The 22,111-nt window shown below is 42.1% G+C and overlaps 1 protein-coding gene across 1 annotated transcript; it reads right to left on the bottom strand.

Annotated features, from left to right (window-relative positions):
- Positions 1 to 4,624: 4,624 nt before the first annotated feature.
- Positions 4,625 to 5,959, bottom strand: LOC138910075 (uncharacterized). Its single transcript, XM_070201297.1, has 2 exons — positions 5,305 to 5,959; positions 4,625 to 5,187 (listed from the first exon to the last, which is right to left on the bottom strand). The coding sequence occupies exons 1-2, from the start codon at positions 5,957 to 5,959 to the stop codon at positions 4,625 to 4,627; spliced, it is 1,218 nt and encodes a 405-aa protein (XP_070057398.1).
- Positions 5,960 to 22,111: the final 16,152 nt, after the last annotated feature.

Raw genomic sequence — 22,111 nt, 5'->3', positions numbered from 1 at the left:
AATTATAAAAATTAATTATTTAATTTACAAACAAACATATAAAATAATAAAACTAACATGTAAAATAATAAAACTAACACATACAAGAATTCCAGATATCTTGGTGCTACTGGGCCTCAAATATCGAGCATGGAACCCATATGTGAATACTTAATAATTAAATCTTGTATAATTATAAAAATTAATTATTTAATTTACAAACAAACATATAAAATTATAAAACTAACATGTAATTAATGTTGTTTAATTTACAGTAGACGACATGGAGGTTCCGCCTATGCATCTCGGACCCTCTAGCGATGAGCTACTGTCATTACAGGGCGATCATAGGTCCTCCCACATATGGGAGGGAGAGTTACTGGCCCAGACTCTCCGCGTCAGGAGAGTGGATGACATGTGGGACTTTCTGAAGGGTAAAGTTCTCCATCCCCGTATAGTCAGACGCCTGCAGGATACGGGCTTCTGTAGGAGTTTGGAGATTGGGCGGCTGCAGCTCGATTGATCTTTGATCACGGCCCTGATAGAGCGGTGGCGACCGGAGACGCACACATTCCACTTGTCCATTGGCGAGACGTGGATGTTATATATGGGCTACCCATTGATGGACGCCTCGTTGCTCTACCGCAGGCCTTGAGAGAGCTTACAGGTGTTGAGTACCTGGACATGCTGCAGTAGCTCACTGGTTTCCGGCCACAGGAGGAGACTGCACTGACTGGGGCCAGTGGTCTGCAGCCGACGACTATCCAAGACCATTTAGAGGTATTGCACCCTGACATTATAGGCGATACACCGGAGCTGTATATCCACCGGTACACGAGGTTGCTGCTACTCCTTATGTTTGGAGGGGTCTTGTTCATGAACACTTCGGGGAACCTAGTCAGCTTGAGATTTCTTCATCATATTGAGCGGCTAGATGATTTACCACAGTACAGCTGGGGTGCTGCTGTTCTCGTCTACTTGTATAAGCACATGTGTCGGGCGACCATGGGCACCCAGCGTGACGTTGCTGGATTTTTTCCGCTGCTACAGGTAAAAACATATTCGAATACTCTATTCATTATAACATACCTAGTAAAAATATATCTTAAATTTTACGTCCACTTTGTATGTTAGGTTTGGGCCTGGGAGATGTTCATACAGTTGCAGCCACCTCTACCATCATTAGCCCCGGGTGTATCACCTCCATTTCTCCCTCTAGCTAGGAGGTGGGTTCTCCGGCGGGGATATGGACGAGAGTACGAGACTCGACATAATCTCCCCTTGTGCAGAGATTTGTTGGATTTGCTGGAGGGCGCACAGGTAAATGTATACCTAAGTGTACTTGGCCTGGCTTCACATGTGTTGCGTATACTCACGTTTTCTCTTGTTACTTAATAGTTTATCTGGACGCCATACAGCGATGCGCTGATAGCTAGCTTGCCCGATTATTGATCGGCCGACCGACTTATTTGGAGCTCTTCCATCTCGTTGATATGCCTTGATATTATGGAGCATCATGCCACCGAGCTGGTTTTTTGCCAGTTTGGCCATCCGCATCTTGTACCGCCACCGCCCACCTGGAAGACCACACATTTCCAGCGGGATGATCGTTCCAGGGTGGACCAGGCATATGTGGCATGGCTAGAAGCGCAGATCGATACTTGGGACTGGCGACTTGACCTCATTCCTCTCCCCCCCTTCACTGCGCCGGACGGATACTAAGCATGATTATATGGGCTGGTATCGCAGCGTTACCCGACTTTTCGTCGGGAATCCCATTCATCGCGTTGGCGGTCGATACGCTCCACACGCCGGGAGGCACGAGGCATTAGTATGTTATTTGGTATTCTTACTTATAACTGTAACCTAGCATTCCGTTATTTATATTTTACATGTTGTGCAGGCTATTGGCCTACATTTGTTCCACCAGTTGGGACTGCAGATGCAGCAGCATGCCGGCAAGGGAACGGCCACCTTGCACGAGTATGGTCGGCAGGTTATAGAGCTAGCTGCCCGGACACTGCGGCGAGCCCGAGAGGATGAGCACTTAGGACAAGACCCTGCTTATGTGGCGCTAGAGCATTACCATCGAGGTAGGGCTGTCCCACAAGGTCGGGTTGTCTCACGAGGTAGGGTTGTCCTACGAGGTAGGGTTGTTCCACGAGGCAGGGCTGTCCCACGGGGTCATGGGGGCAGGCGAGGAGACGGTCCCCAACAAGGGGGTGTTGAGGCACCTGTTCAGCTGGGTGACTTCCATGATCCAGACTACCATCACAGCAGCATGCCGTCATACAGCCTTCAGTTGCAGCTCACTCCAGGGTCTTCGTAGGTGACCCCGTCAGATCCATTGTTGATCACGGGCACGAGCATTACACGAGATGATTAGGATCAGTACTTTCCAAGCCCATCGATCGCTGCTGATGATCAGCCGACTCGAGATGTGGATAGTGCGTGCCGGCTGAGTTATGGCTCCTCATCGAGGGGTGCTGGGGATCTTTCACAAGCGCATGTATGTTTGTATTACTATTAAATTTAAATTTGTTTTTATCTCATTGATTAGCCATAAATATCTTAATGTTTTTCTTATTAAGGCTTCATCCTCGCTCGTCACGTAGGCCACTTTATGCGATGCTGACCTGGCTGCGACGTATGATTATATTCTGGAGCCCGACGAGACTATGGTAAGACAATTTAAATTTTTGTGACTTAACATGTACATTACTAATATATATTTTCATATACTGAGCTAACTTATTCTTCTGTAGGTTACTGCTGGACCGATGGCCCCTTCTATAGAGCTTGCTAGCACTATTGACGATCATGCGGTAGCGCATCCAGCGATAAAAAGGCGAGGTGATGAGGATGATCCTGATAGCATAGCCGGGCGGGATGGGATGCGCCTCAGGCCAGCGGCTGCATTGAAGCCCACAGGTTGTGGGACGCATTGATTTCTTTTTTGTATTTTATGTAAATAATAGCAACAATTTTTATTGTTTACATTATATGCGCATTATATTTTTATTTTCTCGGTTCTTCGTTATTTTAATACTACAACACAAACACAACAACTTAACATAATTTAACATCAGTACAACTAATGAAAATATATGACACGGAAAGTATAAAGATAAAATACTACACTCAATACATGTCATTGTTTAGTCAATACCGCCTAGTATTCTCTGCCCCAACCACTTTAATTTCTCTTCCATCCTATGTTTTTCTTCTTTTGCCTCTTTTAGTTTCTCCTACAATACCGCAATTTCTCGTTTCATTTCAGACTCACGGCGTTGGTATTCACAGTTCATATCCCAATTATATTGCAAAGTTCGTTAGTAGCATTCCTGCTTAATGGGTTCATCAAGCCATACCTCAAAACTACAATAATTTCCGTCATTGCCTCCAAACCTGTTTACAAACAACCAATATCAGCGCCCAACATGACCATCGGACCAACAATCCTTCACCATACAACGTTTACCACAATAGCACATTGGTACATAATTGCGTCCAGACATTTGTTAATGCAAAAAAAAAAACATGCTTTTCTGGAAAGTTTTGCTATTTGTATTGGTTAAGCGCAGATAATAACTAAAATGCGCTAGTTATTTATAGGCAAGGAAACACACATAACGTAGTATTTAACCGCACTATGCTTCGCGTGTTAAAGATTCTTTCGGGTACAATACAACTTTTGCAGGCGGTCAACTTTTCAGGCCGACAAGACAACACACATAACGTAGTATTTAACCGCGCTATGCTTCGCGTGTTAAAGATTCTTTCGGGTACAATACAGCTTTTGCAGGCGGGCAGCTTTTCAGGTCGACAAGACAACACACATAATGTAGTATTTAACCGTGCTATCCTATTACATACGGTACTAGGACTAATTTTATATATATATATATATATATATATATATATATATATATATATATATATATTCACATAATTATCAAACATCTTCGTTCTCCGACAGTGTAGGTTAAATATCAATAAGATTTAACTACAATAGAAACATAATTTTTTTTGATACATTTTGCAACATAAACAAGTACATACACTTATTACAACCACATTACGGAAACAAAACACTACGTGTATCCTTGATAATTGGGCGCATTAGATGAACTTCCACCAGGAGCTGGATTACCACCGCCACCTAAACCAGCTGAAGCACATTTTTGATGGCCGTGTCCTGTTTGCGAGCATATACCAAATTTGCGCGCATAAATGGTAACCCTAACATCCATTTGGTTCTGTATACGCGTTCTTTTTTACACTTGTCACTGACGCAAAAACTCCTTGTTACACACCATTTTAAATGGTTCCGGTGGCCAATAATGCTCAGTACCCACTGGCTGCAACTGCCCACTATAGGTGTTTAAGTATGCAGCAACGCTATATTATTTATCAACGAAGTTGATTGGCCCTAAACCTGTATGTTGAAAGCACTTGATGGCATATGATAGATGGACTATTTGCCACAAGAGCATAACCTTATAGATTCATTTATGGTGTGTTCACTATTCCCCCGGTTTTGATGGATAGCGATGCAAACTTCAAAAATATTTCGATCGTGATCATATTGTAAAAATGAATGCCAATATGCTCGCCGCCTGTATTTCTCAAATCTTTTCATTGGTTATGGCATAAATTCAACACCCCTTTCCATCAATGACATTGCAGCTGCAGCCCTTTTAACAAACCTTTCTGCCATCTCCTTAAATGACATTCGCACCATGGCAGTGACAGGCAATCCTCGTGCAGACTTTAATAACCCGTTGAAATACTCTGACACATTTGTAGTCAGAATTCCCCATCTTCTACCACCATCCGCATGCAAAGTCCACTTTTTAGGCTTATGTCGCATCAACCAACGATAGGCTGCCTCGTCTTCCTGCCTGATAGATTCCATGTGCCTCCGAAATTTATGCTCTTGGTGATATGTTGCAGACATCCACATTAAATCATGCAAATCCTTGTTGGGATGTCCCTTCTGGAAATTGGCCTTCAGGTGCCTCATACAGTAAAGGTGGTAGACATATAGTTCTTGCCATGCAGGTAAATTCTCTACAGAACTTATAATACCACCATGCCGATCAGATATTAGACAAATACCTGAACGCTGTTTGACAACGTACTCTTTCAAGTGGTTCAAAAATAGTGTCCACGTCTCTTGGATTTCATTGGCACAAATAGCAAAAGCTACAGGAAATATACTTCCATTAGCATCTACTGCAATGTCGATCAACAACTTAATATCATACTTTCCATAGACATGAGTGTCGTCTATGGATATTACCGGCCGAAAATGCAGAAAACCATCAATTGCTGGTTTAAATGCCCAGAACACATATTTGAATATATATTCTGGTATTCTCGGACTCCGCTCAAGTTTCCATTCAACAACGGTCCCAGGGTTAAAGTGTTGCAATGCTGCCATATACTTGGGTAGAGCTGCAAATGACTTATCCCAGTTACCATAAACAATTTCAAATGCATGTTTGCGACCTAGAAATTCCTTTCTTTTGGTAATGGTACAGCCATATTCCTGGTGGACGGATATAATGCACTCTTTGTTCTTGTACCTTATGGACGCTTCAATGTGTGGAATCAGGACAAGAGAAATCAAGTCAACATCCAAGTTGAAGTGATTCCCACTGAATGTGTCCATTTCACAAGTGTGGGTGCCAATGTATTTACCCACTTTCCACATACATATTTTCTTCTTGCTCGCACGCAGCATCCAATGACAACCCATAAACCATCTACGGCAAACAACCTTGTATACATCCGGTGTTGACTCCCATACCGTCATCTCATGACACTCTTTTACGCTGTACATTTTTGCCGCCCTGCTTAGGCGCGTTTTATCAGGAAAAAACATGCCCTTTGCCAGCACCGTTGGTCTAGACTCATCCCACATTGCTGTCCAAATTTCGTCAGTATCCCTTGTGAGGGAATCCACATCCGGCATACTTGGCAAATGATCAAGGTAAGGAATCTCCCTTGAATGAAACGAAACGTGAGACTCGTACACTCTTTGTCTAACGGGGGGTGGAGCATGCTCCCTCGTCAAATTCTCTTCCTCCTCATCACCACCCTCATCAGGGAAGGGTGTATCATCTCCGGACTCATCGGCATTGTTGTCATAATCACTGTTCTCTTCCTGACTCTGTGCATCTGCCAGATCCCGATTAAATATATTGTCTTCGGGCAATTGAGTCAGGACAGGAGGTTCAACTTGCTCGTTTTCACTGCAGAAACAACAAAATAATGAGCTACTCAAATTGATAAATACTTTATATATAGATATATCACTTCTCTTATAAGTCATAATGTGTTGACGTCCCATGATGGACATTATCCTGTTAGTGATGACTCCCGGATGGACCACCATGATCCAACACACCAGAACTACGCATATTCCAACTGGGCCTGGGTTCATAACTTGTTAAATTCATATATGGTCGGTACCCTCTGTGGAATATATGAGTGTTAATATAAATTCAATACAACAAAAATAAACATCGTAACACAAAGAAAAATTAAAGTTTACGACTCGTCTTGTGGATTATGTAGTAGGTGAAAAATTATTTCCTCGCTCCTCATTCGCCCATGGAGATAAGTTTAAATCAGGCCAAACTCTTTCAGCCGGAACCTGTTCGGCAAAACCTGCTCTAGAATAACCACCCGATGACTGAGGGTTATCCCTGCTTTGCGCAACCTTATTATTGCGAACGTCTTCAACCTTCACGTACATTTCCAACATTTTTATCAAAAGAAATTCCTGGTATTCATCTGTAGTCCTCAAAATATCACTCAAAGTTTCATCATCCTTGATGTTAAACTCAACGTAACAAGCAACCCCTTGCGGAGTGACAGAATACAGATATCTTCCAGTTACTTTTGCTCACACTCATTTTGTTACACAACAACAATACCAGTATATCGTACTCCATTGTAAGTGGCAACTTAACATGACACTGTGGAGATAAACTATAGCTCACTAAGTTATTCGCCACCACAACCTCACCCCCCCACCCCAATATAATAAAACCCTTACTTTTCGCTCTTCAGACATTATGACAAAATGCTTGAGAATTTAACAAGAAGAAAAATTTAACAGGAGTTGAGAATATTTCTGAATGGATTTTTACAAAATCCTTAACGCCTTTAAATAAGGCAAATCCCAATCCGGGGGTCGAATTTTTTGATGTATAGCGCCCTTTAAAAGGGCGCTATACCCATTTGAATTATTGTTATGTCAGTTAAGCGCAAAAGAGTTATTTTATTGGTGGGCCTACAAAATATGTATAGTGTCGTTTATAAAGGCGCTATACCTGGCAGTCTTGTACCATAGCGCCTTTATAAAAGACGTTATATATATAACGCCCTTTAAAGGGCGGTATATGTATTTTGGTCACTAAGTTATTTTTCCACGTATTTCGGTCGTTTGAGTAAAAAAAAAAGACCACGTTTTGATTCCGGACTCTTGTTCTCGCTTGCCTAATGAAATTATGAAATCATTAACAAAGTTAAAGAAATTGCTTTTAGCCGGAGACGATTTGACAGGTTGAATTGTACACACAGACCATTACGGCACCTTGGCATGTTTTCCTCTAAATCAAATTTCGTATTCCGAATAAATTGCATGAGTACAAGCTCCCTCGAAGCACCACACGATAAACAACAACAACTACTACGACGCTTTAATCTCAATTACTTTGAGACCGGCTATAGGAAATTACGAATCATCACTGTTTATGTAGACCACTATACATACACACACACAAAAAAAAAAAAAAAAAACACTTCAATCTCTCCCCCACGGCGGCCCCTCTTTCGCTCACAATGACCAAGACTTTCGTGTGGTAAAGGTAATCAAGTTGAAAATAATCTGCAGAAAATGTAAACAAATGTTGAAATCAAACTATCGAACAGAGGACAACGGGTTCAAGCCCGAATACTTAACTAACAGATATTCCGAGAAATATTGAATCAGTAAGGGAAAGAGAAAACAACACGAAATGTACTTGCATATATTCATGAAGCTAATGAATCTGATATTGCTGTTCTGAAAATAGAAAGGCGAAAAGCAGTTCGTTCCACATATCAGGCACACCAGGTAAGCAGTAATGACTACAATCTGGAACTGATGGATTGTCACTCCAATTACCAACATGTGCATCGCTTCGGTATGCCCCCATTGGAGTGACATGCAGCAGTGTCACAGGGATCGCTACATTTTTCACAGTATCAATTATCATGTCCGAAAATGCATTCTTATCCTTGCCGTTGGTCTCCGACCAGGGTTGTCGGGTCACGTTGCATTTTTCACGGGGTTCAGCACTGATTTAAGTATAAGAAGGCTCTCATCAAATTTAGAAAAGAGATAAAAGTGAAGAATAAACAGATCTGTGTTTACCTGAAAAACGGATAGAGTTGAATTTATACGTAGTTCTAAGGGTGCGTGGTATAACTTGACACAAATCGTAAGAGTAAGTAGAAATATCGAATATTGACTATAAAGAAAAGATACAAACCAAGTTGAAAAGAAGATGATTTATGAACAAGCAAAATGAAATTATGTGTGAACCTCAAAAGGATAATCTCTTAATATGGGAATGTATCAACAGTATTTGAGTTACAGTGTATTAATGACTTGATGCCCCCTTGCAGGAATAATAACCATCCCTCTTATAGTGGAGGGATCCTACTTTGGAAATAAAAAATACATAGTGGGGAACCCATGATAAATCAGTTTTTCCCTAATTTCCGCCGAGATTCCCTTTCTTAGTGCGGTTGTAACGGCTCTTGTCTCTTGGCTCTATCTTGATCGGACTTGGTATCGGTCGGTTTCCAAGCTTAGAGCTCGATGTGGGCTCGAGCTCGATATTAACTCGGGGTCCGATATTGACTCGGGCTCAGTATTGGTTGGCCTTTAGCTCTTAAGCTTGATTCCATCGCTTCTCATCATAGTTCGATTTGGATTCGAGCTCGATAATGACTTCGAACTCGGTATTTGATCTGTCCCTGAAACTCAAAGCTCGTTTGTGCCTTCTTCGGATGTCATCTCGATGTTATGAATACTTTCTTCGGTCCATTATGTTCTCATATCGACCAGTCGTACGAAGGCCGAAATAGATTTCGATCGTATACAGATAGTCCCCTCGTTTCTCGGGAAGAATGTGGCGAGAAACGACGTAATTTTTCAACGGCGCTATTAGATATACATTGACGTTTGCACTGAGCCCGACCATGACGTACGTGATAGATGTCCCATCGGTTAAGTTTACCAAGGCATTTTATGCGTGTCAGACGATGGTCGGCCACTACTGATATTGAACTGCCATTGCTCAATCTATAAATAGCCCTTTTTTTTTTATCATTTATCACTTTTACATCTTCAATCTCTAAATTTTTCAAGTTCTTTCTCGCACCTTCTGAGTTCATCTATAAATCTGTGATTATCACTGCAAAATTTTTCTTTTGTGATTTTCACTGCAAAATCTTTCTTCTGTGATTTTCACTGTAAAATCTCTTTTTTTTAAAAAAAAAAACCTTTGTCATCTCTTTCTATTTTCGATCTTTAAATCCAGAATGGAGAAAACATCTAAAATCGTTCCTCAAAATGAAAAAGCTTCTTCTTTACAGCCTGTTGCCGACAAAACACCGGTGGAGCCATGGCCTGAGGAATGTGTTCCCGGGGCGTGTGTTCTTACCTCCAATTTTAAGATCAGCAAAGGCTCGTCGGTTCCCGATCGATGCGAGCCAGTATCGAGGTATATGTGCTCGATAACCGAGGGGCATCTTGAACAGATAAGGAAAGATTGCAACTGGGAGAACAAAGAATTGGTAATCCCGGCTCCCGAGGAAGATATTACTACTTACGTGAAAGGATCTTTAAGTGTGTATACCTACCCTTTCACATTAAGACCCTTCGACCCTGTTGTCATCGATTTTTGCCGTCAATACAAAATAACCCTAGGCCAAATCCATCCTTCCTTTTGTCGGATCGTTGTTCTGATCCGTTTTTTCGTGAACAAAATCAAGGGGATGCCTTTCACCCTCGACCACTTATTAGATTGTACAGCCCCCGCCTCTTTCGAGGTAGGTTAATAAAACTCCAACGGCCGGCTACCAAGGTGATGTTCTCCAGCATAGACGAGGACAAGGATCGAGGCTGGATGGGAAGGTTCGTTTGAGTGAAGACTTCGGACCTAATTCCAGCCGAGAAGATGCCATTCCCCAAGGAATGGAACATGAAGCGTAAGTGTAATTCCGCTGTTATCTCCTATTGCCTTGCCCCTTCGTTTCTTTCTCACCAATATCCCTTTTTGCGATGCAGCGGTTCCTTGGATGCCCTACACAGTTCCTAACCTTAAGAGCTGGGTACGGGACCTGGCTTTGACCTCTACATATGCCGAGCGCTCGTGGCGTGATTTATCAAAGGGCCGATGGGAGGCCAAAATATCATGGTAAGCTTTTTTCTCATGTCTTTGATAGTTCGAATGAAATGTTTTCCATATACTTCACCAATTTTCTTGTGTGTAGGCCTGGGAAAAGATGCAGTTTTGAGGGCCCCGTCTGGTGAGGAAGAGACACCGGTCCCGGTCCCGAAACCGGCGAAGGACCATAAGAGGAAAATGGCCTCTATTATTGAGGATCCACAACCTAAGACAAGGGCGGCTCATAAGTCGAGGAAGAATACCATCCCTTTGATCGAAGAATGAGTTTGGCGTCTAAGGAATGAAGATGAGGAAGAAGAAGAAGACGACGGGTCTGTACTGGTAGCCCGAGTGAAGAAAACCATCAATGACCCAAAGGCAGCTGGATCGATGGTGGTTTATGAGCCTCTGCCTCGACTCGAGGGGATATCGGAGAAGGGTTCGGGCAAAGTCCCCGAGTTGCTGAAGATCGAGGATGCCTCCCACCAAAGTGAACAAAAGGTGGATATATCTGAAGGGGCTAGTTTTGAACATCTTCAAACCAAAGAGAACGCCCCAAGCGACTCATTTGGGGTAATAGTAATCGGAGACTTGCCTACTCTCCCCGCTTTTTCCGAAGGGGCGATTCGGGAAGCCTAAAATTTGGGGACCCTCGAGGTAGGCCGGTCTCACGAAGGGGAGGACCCCTTCCGTGATTTGTTTACTAGTGTCGAGGATGTTGCTGGACCTAGTGATGTGTCAGGCCTTTTGTATGAAGTGCAACAAGCTCTGAATCGAGTAAGCTCTAACTCCCTTATTTGGTACCACCTTTATGTTTGTTTTTCTTTTCTAACTTCTTTTCTTCTTTCTTCGTAAGCTTCAGTGGTTCATCGAGAAGCATATTATCGATCTCGAGCTAAGCTGAGTCGGTACCAGGCCGACCTCCAAAGGGTCACTGAAGAGAGAAACGCCCTTAAACTCCTCTACGGGCAAATAGAAGAGGAAATCAGGGAGCTTTGAGCCGAGTTGGCCAAGGCTCATCAAGACCAGACCAACCTGACTGAGAAGGTAATGATGATCTTAAAAACTCACGAGCTCAATTCTGGAATGATGGTTAATATTTTGATCTCACAGTTGCAGCAGAAGCTTGAGGTGATCGGGCTGCTTCGTGAGGAGGTTGATACGATAAGGGCGGAGACCTTGGGGTGGAAAGATGGCATGGACCGCCTTGCTGCAGAAAAAGAAACTACTTGAGCCCAATTATTATAGGCCTAAAGTCAACTTCAAGGCATAAAGGAGAGGAGCTCGGTTTGAGCAAGGAAAATAGAGGAGCTCGAGGCTGGGTTGGCTTCCGAACTTGCTAAGGCCAAAGCTGAAGCAGAAAAAGCAAAGGCCGATGCAGATGTATTCATGACAGTCTATCGGGCCGATGTTGAAACCGCTCAGATTCAAGCGAGAGAGGCAGCTGAGACCGCTCAAACTCGAGCATATTGGATTACTGAACTCGCCCAATGCCAATCTCGGAGGGAAACCCTCGAGGAGATCCATGCTCGAGGTTTTGATCTTACCGAATAGATAAAAAAGGCTAAAGATCTTGAAGCCGATACTGGAGCCTTGACTTGCGATGATGATGATGATGGGAGCAAGAGTGGGTTCGAGAGCGGGGATGAGCCCGATGGAGAAGCGATCACCCCCGGAGATAACCAGGAAACTTAGGGTTTTTTCCATTTTGGATTCTTGTGTAGGGTCCTGTTCGGGCGTTGTAAACACTTTTGTGTGTGTGTGTGTGTGTGTATATATATATATATATATATATATATATATATATATATATATAAAGATCTTTTCTTTCCCCGGCATGTCTTTGTTTTATTTTCTTCCTTGTGAAGATCTTGTTTCATTCATGCCTTATGAAAGTTTTCTTAAGTTCGAGGCTTTGGGCAATTTGATCGAATTCGGACCTTGTGGTCTTTGTAATCAAGTGAGTGCTTCCTCGGACTTGAAGTAAGAGTAGCCCTTAGGATTTATGGTTGAGTGATTGCTCAGACTTGAAGTAAGGTAGCCCTTAGGCTTTATGGTCGAGAAACTGCTCAAACTCGAAGTAAGGTAGCTCTTAGGCTTAGTAGTCGAGTGAATGATTTGCTCGAACTAGAAGTAAGAGTAGCCCTTAGGCTTAGTGGTTAAGTGAGTTATTGCTCGAACTCTAAGTAATTAGCCCGTAGGCTTAGTAGTCGAGTGAGTATTTAGTCGAACTCGAAATAATGTAGCCCGTAGGCTTAGTAGTCGAGTGAGTGTTTGCTCGAACTCGAGGTAAGATTATCCCTTAGGCTTAGTAATCGAGTGAGTGATTGCTCGAACTCAAACTAATAGTAGCCCGTAGGCTTAGTGGTCAAGTGAGTGTTTGCTCGAACTCGAAGTAATGTAGCATGTAGGCTTAGTGGTCGAGTGAGTGTTTGCTCGAACTCGAAGTAAAGTAGCCCATAACCTTAGTAGTCGAGTGAGTGTTTGCTCGAACTCGAGGTAAGAGTAGCCCTCAGGCTTAGTGGTCGAGTGAGTGTTTGCTCGAACTCGAAGTAATATAGCCCGTAGGTTTAGTCGTCGAGTGAGTGTTTGCTCGAACTCGAGGTAAGAGTAGCCCTTAGGCTTGGTGGTCGAGTGATTGCTCGAACCCGAAGTAATAGTAGCATGTAGGCTTAGTAGTCGAGTGAGTATTTGCTCGAACTCGAAGTAATGTAGTATGTAGGCTTAGTAGTCGAGTGAGTGTTTGCTTGAACTCGAGGTAAGAGTAGGTTTTAGGCTTAGTGGTCGAGTGAGTGTTTGCTCGAACTCGAAGTAATGTAGCCCATAGGCTTAGTAGTCGAGTGAGTGTTTGCTCGAACTCGAGGTAAGAGTAGCCCGTAGGCTTAGTAGTCGAGTGAGTGTTTGCTCGAACTCGAGGTAAGATTATCCCTTTGGCTTAGTGGTCGAGTGAGTGATTGCTCGAACTCAAAGTAATAGTAGCCCGCAGGCTTAGTGGTCAAGTGAGTGTTTGCTCTAACTCGAAGTAATGTAGCATGTAGGCTTAGTGGTCGAGTGATGGTTTGCTCGAACTCGAAGTAAAGTAGCCCATAACCTTAGTAGTCGAGTGAGTGTTTGCTCGAACTCGAGGTAAGAGTAGCCCTCAGGCTTAGTGGTCGAGTGAGTGTTTGCTCGAACTCGAAGTAATATAGCCCGTAGGTTTAGTAGTCGAGTGAGTGTTTGCTCGAACTCGAGGTAAGAGTAGCCCTTTGGCTTGGTGGTCGAGTGATTGCTCGAACCCGAAGTAATAGTAGCCCGTAGGCTTAGTAGTCGAGTGAGTATTTACTCAAACTCGAAGTAATGTAGTATGTAGGCTTAGTAGTCGAGTGAGTGTTTGCTTGAACTCGAGGTAAGAGTAGGCTTTAGGCTTAGTGGTCTAGTGAGTGTTTGCTCGAACTCGAAGTAATGTAGCCCGTAGGCATAGTAGTCGAGTGAGTGTTTGCTCGAACTCGAGGTGAGAGTAGTCTGTAGGCTTAGTAGTCAAGTGAGTATTTGCTCGAACTCGAGGTAAGATTATCCCTTTGGCTTAATGGTCGAGTGAGTGTTTGCTCGAACTCGAAGTATGATTAGCCCGTAGGCTTTATGGATCTTTATTTCTTCGGTATTTTAATTGGCAGTCCCCGATTTATGGGGTAAGTTTTTCAAACTCCTTCGGTCGTGATCGGCCCTTAAACCTGTTTGAATCATGAAGTAGAACGAACTTTCCAAAATATGAAATATCGGTAAAGAGGTTTCTCTTCATAAGTCATTATACATGTGTTCGTGTTTTGTGCCAAAGTTCGAGCAAAACTATGCGGGCATGGTTTGTTTTGACCATTTGGCCCTTACACTTTTCCCTATCGAGACCCTGTTTGACAAGAAGTAACTTTCTTGTATCGAGCTTGATTTATTCGATGGTAATGCCCCCAAGTATTCGAGGTTGATTGTAAAGAGGCCTCGGATACTGTTGAATTGTTCTAAGTTAGCATGGTCAATGGTTGCCTCATTAAAAACCTTGTCGAAAAAACCATTTGGGATAAAACCGGTCTAAAGGAAAAAGAGTGCAACGCGTGCTCTCAGGCCTAAGGCTTTGTGTTGAATAATCCATCCCTGTTCCTGGTCGAACTCCTGCAAGGGTTAGTTTCGAAATATAAAAGAACATAGGAGGGTCGTACCTTAGCAGTAGTATCATTTTAGGTGCGACACATTCCAACTGCTTGGTAGTTGTTTGCTGTTTATAACACCGAGTTTGTAGGATCCTTTACCGACGATTTCGAGTACCTGATATGGTCCTTCCAAGTTTGGACCCAGTTTTCCTTCATTTGGATTTCGGGTACTGATGGTGACTTTCCTTAGCACTAAGTCCCCAATTTTAAAATGGAGAAGATTGGTTCTTCGATTATAGTATCTTTCGATCCGCTGCTGTTGGGCGGCTAATTGGACGAGGGCGGTTTCTCGTTTTTCATCCAATAATTTGAGACTACTATTCATAGCCTCGTGATTTGACTCTTTTGTTGTATGTCAAAACCTGGCACTGGGTTCCCCGACTTCAACTGGAATCAAGGCTTCGGAGTCATATACTAAGGATAACGGGGTTGCCCCCGTACTGGACTTTGATGTTGTTCAATATCCCCAAAGGACTTCGGGTAGAATTTCTCTCCATTTCCCCTTAGTTTCAACCTTTTCTTTATGTTTTGAATGATAGTCTTGTTCGTCGATTCGGCATGTCCGTTACCACTAGGGGTAGTACGGTGTTATTAATATCCTTTTTATTTTATGGTTTTCGAGGAATTCCGTCACTTTGATGCCGATAAATTATTTTCCATTGTCACACACTATTTTTGCGGGTATCCCAAATCGACATACGATGTGATCCCAGATGAAGTCTATAACCTCTTTCTCTCTCACCTTCTCGAATGCATGTGCTTCAACCCATTTAGAGAAATAGTCAGTCATAAATAAAATGAACTTAGCTTTACCTGGGGTCGATGGCATACGGCCGACGATATCCATCCCCCATTTCATGAATGGCCATAGGGATAAGAATGAATGAAGTTGTTCTCCGGGCCGATGGATCATCAGTGCAAATTTTTGACATTTATCATATTTTCGAACAAACTCCTTGGCGTCTTTTTCCATGCTATCCTAGTAGTATTCTGCTCTAATGATTTTGTGAATCAGTGATTCGGCGCCGGAGTGGTTCCCATAAGTGCCTTCATGGACCTCTCGTAAAACATAATCGGTGTCTCCTAGTCCTAAGCATACTGCCAATGGTCCATCGAATATCCTTCTGTATAATGTTCCATCTTCAGCCAATGTGAATCGGGCAGCTTTAGTTTGTAGGGCCCTAGACTCTTTAGGGTCCGATGGGAGCTTTTCGTTCTTCAAGTATTCAATATATTTATTCCTTCAATCCCAGGTTAAGCTTTATCTCGGCATGACCTTCCTCGATCACGGATCTCGAGAGTTGAACGACGGTCCCCGAGCTGATCTCATCTTCCTCGACCGATGACCCTAGATTTGCAAGTGCATCGGCCTCACTGTTTTGATCTCGAAGTACATGATGTAAAGTCCATTCCTTGAAACGGTGCAAGGTTACCTGCAACTTGTCCAAATACCTTTGCATTCTATCCTCTCGAACTTCGAAGGTTTTGTTTACTTGGTTCATTACCAGTGAAGAGTCTCACTTGGCTTTAACGACTTCTGCTCCCAAGCTTTTAGCTAGCTCGAGACCTACAATCATGGCCTCATACTCGGCCTCATTGTTAGTCAACATAGAAGTTTTGATATATTGCCTAATAGTGCTACCTGTGGGCGGCTTCAAAACGATGCCTAGCCCGGACCCCTTCACATTCGAAGCACCGTCTGTGAAAAGGGTCCATACCCCTGATGATGTACCCGATTTTAACAAGAGTTTCTTTTCGACTTCGGGTACGAGGGTTGGCATGAAGTCGGCCATGAAGTCCGCTAAAATTTGAGACATGATGGTCGTCCGGTGTTGATATTCGATATCGTACCCACTGAGTTCGACGGCCCATTTGGCCAATCGGCCCGATAATTCGGGCTTGTGCAAAATATTACGAAGTGGGTAAGTGGTTAAAACACATATGGGGTGACATTGAAAGTATGGTCTTAACTTTCTAGAGGCACTTATCAGTGCAAGAGCCAATTTCGCCAAATGTGGATATCTAGTTTCTGCTTCTCCTAAAGTTTGACTTACATAATAAACGGAAAATTGCGTACCTTGCTCTTCTCGAACTAGGACACCACTTACCGCGATTTTCGATACTGCTAAGTACAAGTAAAGTTTCTCATATGTTTGGAGTGTGAAGTAGTGATGGGCTCGATAGGTATCGCTTCAATTCCTCTAATGCCCGTTTGCATCCCAGGGTCCAGGAGAAATCGTTCTTCTTTTTTAGCAGAGAGAAACACTTGTGGCTTCGATCCGACAACCTTGAAATGAATCGATCTAAGGCGGCTATCCGTCCAGTTGGCCTCTGCACAACTTTTACACTGTCCACGACGGTGATGTCTTTGATGGCCTTGATTTTATCGGGATTGATCTCGATTCCCTGATTCGATACCATGAAGCCAAGGAACTTGCACGAACCGACCCCGAAAGCACATTTCTCGAGGTTGAGCTTCATGTTGTATTTCCTTAAAATCTTGAATGTTTCCTGCAAATGAGCCAAATGGTCCCCTGCGCGCAGGGACTTAACTAGTATGTCATCAATATAAACTTTCATTGATTTACCTATTTGTTGTTCGAACATTTTGTTTACTAGACGTTGGTAAGTAGCTCCTGTATTTTTTAGCCCGAAGGGCATTACATTATAACAATATGTTCCATACTTGGTGATAAATGAAGTCTTTTCTCGGTCCTCCGGGTTTATTTGGATTTGATTATACCCGGAATAGGCATCAAGAAAAGTAAGAATTTCGTGGCCGGCCGTGGCATCGATCATGCGATCGATGTTAGGCAGTGGAAAAGAATCTTTGGGGCACACCTTGTTTAAATCCTTATAATATACACACATTCTAAGTTTGTTCCCTTTTTTAGGGACTACAACTATATTGGATAACCTTACGAGATATTTCACCTCCCGAATGGACCCTATTTTGAGAAGTTTAGTTACCTCGTCCTTTATGAATATGTGTTTTACCTCGGACTGGGGTCTTCTCTTTTGCTTCATCGGTTTGAACCTAGGGTCCATGCTTAGCCGATGTTTCATTATCTCCGGTGGGATTCCTGTCATGATTAAATGGGACTAAGCAAAACAATCTATGTTAATCAATAAGAAATTTAAAAAGCTTTTTCCTGAGTTCGGGGGTTAATCCCGTTCGCAGATATACCTTTTGTTCGGGTAGATATTCGATTAGTATGACTTGCTCCAGCTCTTCAACCGTTGATTGGGTAGTGTCGTAATCATCGGGGACCACGAAGGATCGAGGGATCCCTCGCTCATCATCTTTATCAATCTTCTGATTTTCTAGTTGGGTCGAAGCTGACGTGTATGATTGCTATTTGGAATCACGTTCCCCCTTCGAGTCTGACCCCTTTGTTGATGAAGGCGAGGATATTGGAATTGCTTCTTCGACGACAAACATTTTTCTTGCGGCCGGTTGTTCCCCGTACACTGTTTTGACTCCCTCCGATGTTGGGAATTTAAGAACCTGGTGGAGGGTCGAAGGCACAACTCTCATATTGTGGATCCATGGCCTTCCAAAAAGGGCGTTGTACCTCATACCACCTTCAATTACGTGGAACTTCGTTTCTTGGATAGTCCCGACCACGTTTATCGGTAGAATTATCTCGCCTTTGGTAGTTTCACATGCCATATTGAATCCGTTTAGAACCAGATTTGCGGGTACGACCTGGTCCTGTAGACTGAGCTCTTCTACGGCCTTTGATCTAAAAATGTTGGCCGAGCTACCTGGATCAATTAACACACGCTTAACTTTAGTTTTATTCATATGTACGGATATTACCAGTGCATCGTTGTGAGGTTGCATGACTCTTTCTGCATCTTTATCATTAAAGGACAGGGTTCCTATGGGTGCGTAATCCTGAGTTCGAGGTCGTTTCTCTCTCATAACTGATGTCCTAGTGCGTTTAAGCACTAGCCCTTGAGGGGTATCGACGCCACCGATGATCATGTGGATGATGTGTTGTGGTTCTTCCTGTTCGTTTTGCCTACCGAAATCCCTATTTTTGAAATAGTTTTTGGCCTTGTCGCTTAAAAATTCTCGAAGGTGCCCTTTATTGAATAATCGGGCTACCTTCTCTCTTAGTTTCCTGTAATTTTCCGTTCGGTGGCTATGGGTGCCATGATATTCGCACATTTTATTGGGGTTCCTCTGGGCAGGATTGGTCTGCATGGGCCGAGGCCATTTAGTGTCTTTGATGCGTCCGATAGCCTATACGATAGCGGATGCATCGATGTTGATGTTATACTCCGATAACCATGGTGCTTCCTTAGGTCCGACATACCTATCGAACCCATTTCTGTTCACCAGCCCCCAAGATCCTTGACCTCGATCATTTATTTTATTGCCTTGTCCGGGGTTACGTTTCGATTTATTCCCCCTACGGTCTACACTATATGGTCGGTATCGGTCCCTGAACGACCCTTGTTCTCGATTGATGTCCCCTCTAACAGTGGGTCCAGAACCCAACTGATCGTCTTTGACTCTAATTTTCGATTGATACCGATTATGCACGTCGGCCCAAGTAATAGTTGGGTACTCGATTAGGTTATGCTTCAACCGTCGTGAAGCCATCGAACTTCGTTCGTTCAAATCTTGAGTGAAAGCCTGAATAGCCCAATCATCTGTGACTGGTGGTAGATCCATGCGTTCCATTCAGAAACGAGATACGAACTCCCTTAGCATCTCGTTATCCTTTTGTCTTACCTTGAACAGGTCCGACTTCCTGGTCTCGACCTTTATGGCCCCAGTGTGTGCTTTTACGAAAGAATCTGCAAGCATACAAAAGAATCGATAGAATTAGATGGTAAATTATGATACAATATAATTGCTCCCTTTGACAGGGTTTCATCGAATTTCTTCAATAATACGGATTCGATTTCATCGTCCTCTAGATTATTCCTTTAATGACACATGTGTAAGAGGTGACATGTTCGTTGGGGTCGGTAGTTCCGTTATATTTAGGAATCTCGGGCATGCGAAACTTCTTTGGGATCGATTTAGGAGCCGCGCTTGGGGGGAAAGGCTTTTGTACGAATTTTTTGGAATCTAAGCCCTTCAATATCGGTGGTGCCCCCAGGATCTGATCAACCCTGGAGTTATATGTTTCCACCTTTTTGTCCTTTGCCTCGATCCTCCTTTCTCCTGATTCTATTCGTTTGGTCAGTTCTTCGAACATCTTAATAATTTTGGGATTAGTCCCCGACTCTTGCTCATTTGACCTTACTATAGCTCGTTCGGTTCTATGGGTGACTTCTCGGGGTGGACTGGGCTTCGGCTTGCTCGGTATCTGGGTTTGAATCTGCAACTGAGATATTGCTGCCTATTGAGCTTGCAACATTTCGAAAATCATATGCAAGGTGATTCCGTTTTCCTCAACGTTATGGGTATCTCGAGCTGCAGATTGAGTACCACCATGAATGCTATTTTCAGGTTCAGAACGTAGGTTTTCCTCAATGGCCACATGCGAATTAACATCTAATGGCACTTCGACTTCAGCTCCAACGGCATCGACAAGCGACCTTTCGGCCCCGGGCGTCAAGTTGTTATTCTCACCTTGAAGGCTAGCTTCGTTGTCGATATATAAGGCCATTTAATTGAGAGCTCGTCATTGCTAATCCAAAATCAAAGACACTTCCGAAAACAAGCGTAAAATGGTGTGTTTTTCAGATTCGTATCAAATAACCACTGGGCGCCAAACTGTTTACCCGAAAAACGGATAGAGTTAAATTTGTACGTAGTTCTAAGGGTAAGTGATATAACTTGACACAAATCGTAAGAGTAAGTAGAAATATCGAATATTGACTATAAAGAAAAGATACAAACCAAGTTGAAAGGAATGATTTATGAACAAGCAAAATAAAATTATGTGTGAAGCTCAAAAGGATAATCTCTTAATATGGGAATGTATCAATAGTATTTGAGTTACAGTGTATTAATGACTTGATGCCCCCTTGCAGGAATAATAATTATCTCTCTTATAGTGGAGGGATCCTACTTTGGAAATAAAAAATACATAGTGGGGAACCCATGATAAATCAGTTTTTCCCTAATTTTTGCCGAAATTCCCTTTCTTAGTGCGGTAACGGCTCTTGTCTCTTGGCTCGATCTTGATCGGACTTGGTATTGGTTGGTTTCCAGGCTTAGAGCTCGATGTGGCTCGAGCTCGATATTAACTCGTGGTCCGGTATTGACTCGAGCTCGGTATTGGTTGGCCTCTAGCTCTTAAGCTCGATTCCATCGCTTCTCATCATAGTTCGATTTGGATTCGAGCTCGATAATGACTTCGAACTCGGTATTTGATATGTCCCTGATGTGAGCACCTAAGTTTTTACTATATTTAAATTTTTATCACCTTCTACTATGTAAATATTTTCAGAAATTTAATATATAGTTTTTAGCTTTGTTACACTTTTTTTATATATAGGGTAAAAATTAATAATAATTTAAAAGGTCAATTATTACTATCAGATGGGAATAAAAAAATAGAAAAAGTAAAAATATAGAATTAAAAAAAAGTAAAAGTAAAAGTAGGTGGAAATTATTTAATAAAATATAAAAAACAAGTGGAAAATTAAAAAAAAATAAAATTAAAAGAATGTGGAAATTTAAAAAATAAAAAGTAAAAGAAAGTTGCAATTAAAAAATAAAAGTAAAGGTATCTAAAAAGTTTTAAAAAAAAAGTAAATGTAAGTGGAAATTAAAAAAAAGAAGAGTAAAATAAGTGGGATATAAAAAAAGAAAAGTAAAAAAGGTGAAAATTTAAATATAATAAAAGTAAAAAAAGGGAAATTAAAAAATAAAAGTAAAGGAAAGTGTGGAATTATTATTTTTTTTTAAAAGAAAAATGGGAAGTGAGAATTCTTTTTAATTAAAAATAAAATAAAAATCTGAAAAATTCCGAAATTTTTTCTATAAATAGAAGAGAAATGTGAGGAGAAAGAAGAAAGGGGAGAGAAGGATAAAAATAGGGAGGAGGGAATTGAGAAAAATGTTTTTGCTTATTCTACTTTAAGGGAATTTCTATTCGTGTAATTCTTTCTTCTGCTTTCTTTCGAAAAAATCCAGCAATCCATCATTAAACTCTAACTCCGAAACAAACTGGAAACCAAGCTAAAAAGCACGAAAAAATGAACCGAAAACCCAGCAAAATAGTCCCCTTTTGTACAGAAAACAACAACTCCAAAGTTGAGTCGACAAGTTCGAGCTCCATTTGTCGATTTTGGTCGAGGCTCCGTTTGCATCCTTCTCCATTATTCGAGCTTCAAAACAGTCTTGTAAAGGTCCATTTCTCCCATCATTGTTTTGTTAAGATATTATGCTTGAATATATAATTTGATCTTATTTAGCTTCATGAAGATTGAAATGTTTTTCTGTATTAATTGTTAGGTCTCATTAGCTTTGTTAAATTTTATTACTTTCTTGTTTGATTAACATGAAGATTGATGAAAACATAA

The sequence above is a fragment of the Nicotiana tomentosiformis genome, chromosome 4, assembly GCF_000390325.3.
Source record: "Nicotiana tomentosiformis chromosome 4, ASM39032v3, whole genome shotgun sequence".
Classification (NCBI taxonomy): domain Eukaryota; kingdom Viridiplantae; phylum Streptophyta; class Magnoliopsida; order Solanales; family Solanaceae; genus Nicotiana; species Nicotiana tomentosiformis.
The sequence above is the reverse complement of the archived record's forward strand: the minus strand, read 5'-3'. Positions and strand labels throughout refer to the sequence as shown.

Excerpts from the sequence above, each read along its gene's own strand:
- LOC138910075 (XM_070201297.1), bottom strand. The coding sequence starts at position 5,959 with ATGCCGGATGTGGATTCCCTCACAAGGGATACTGACGAAATTTGGACA. Across the intron at positions 5,188-5,304 it reads ATTTAAACCAGCAATTGATG|CTTTTGCTATTTGTGCCAAT; the intron begins GTTTTCTGCATT and ends TATTTCCTGTAG.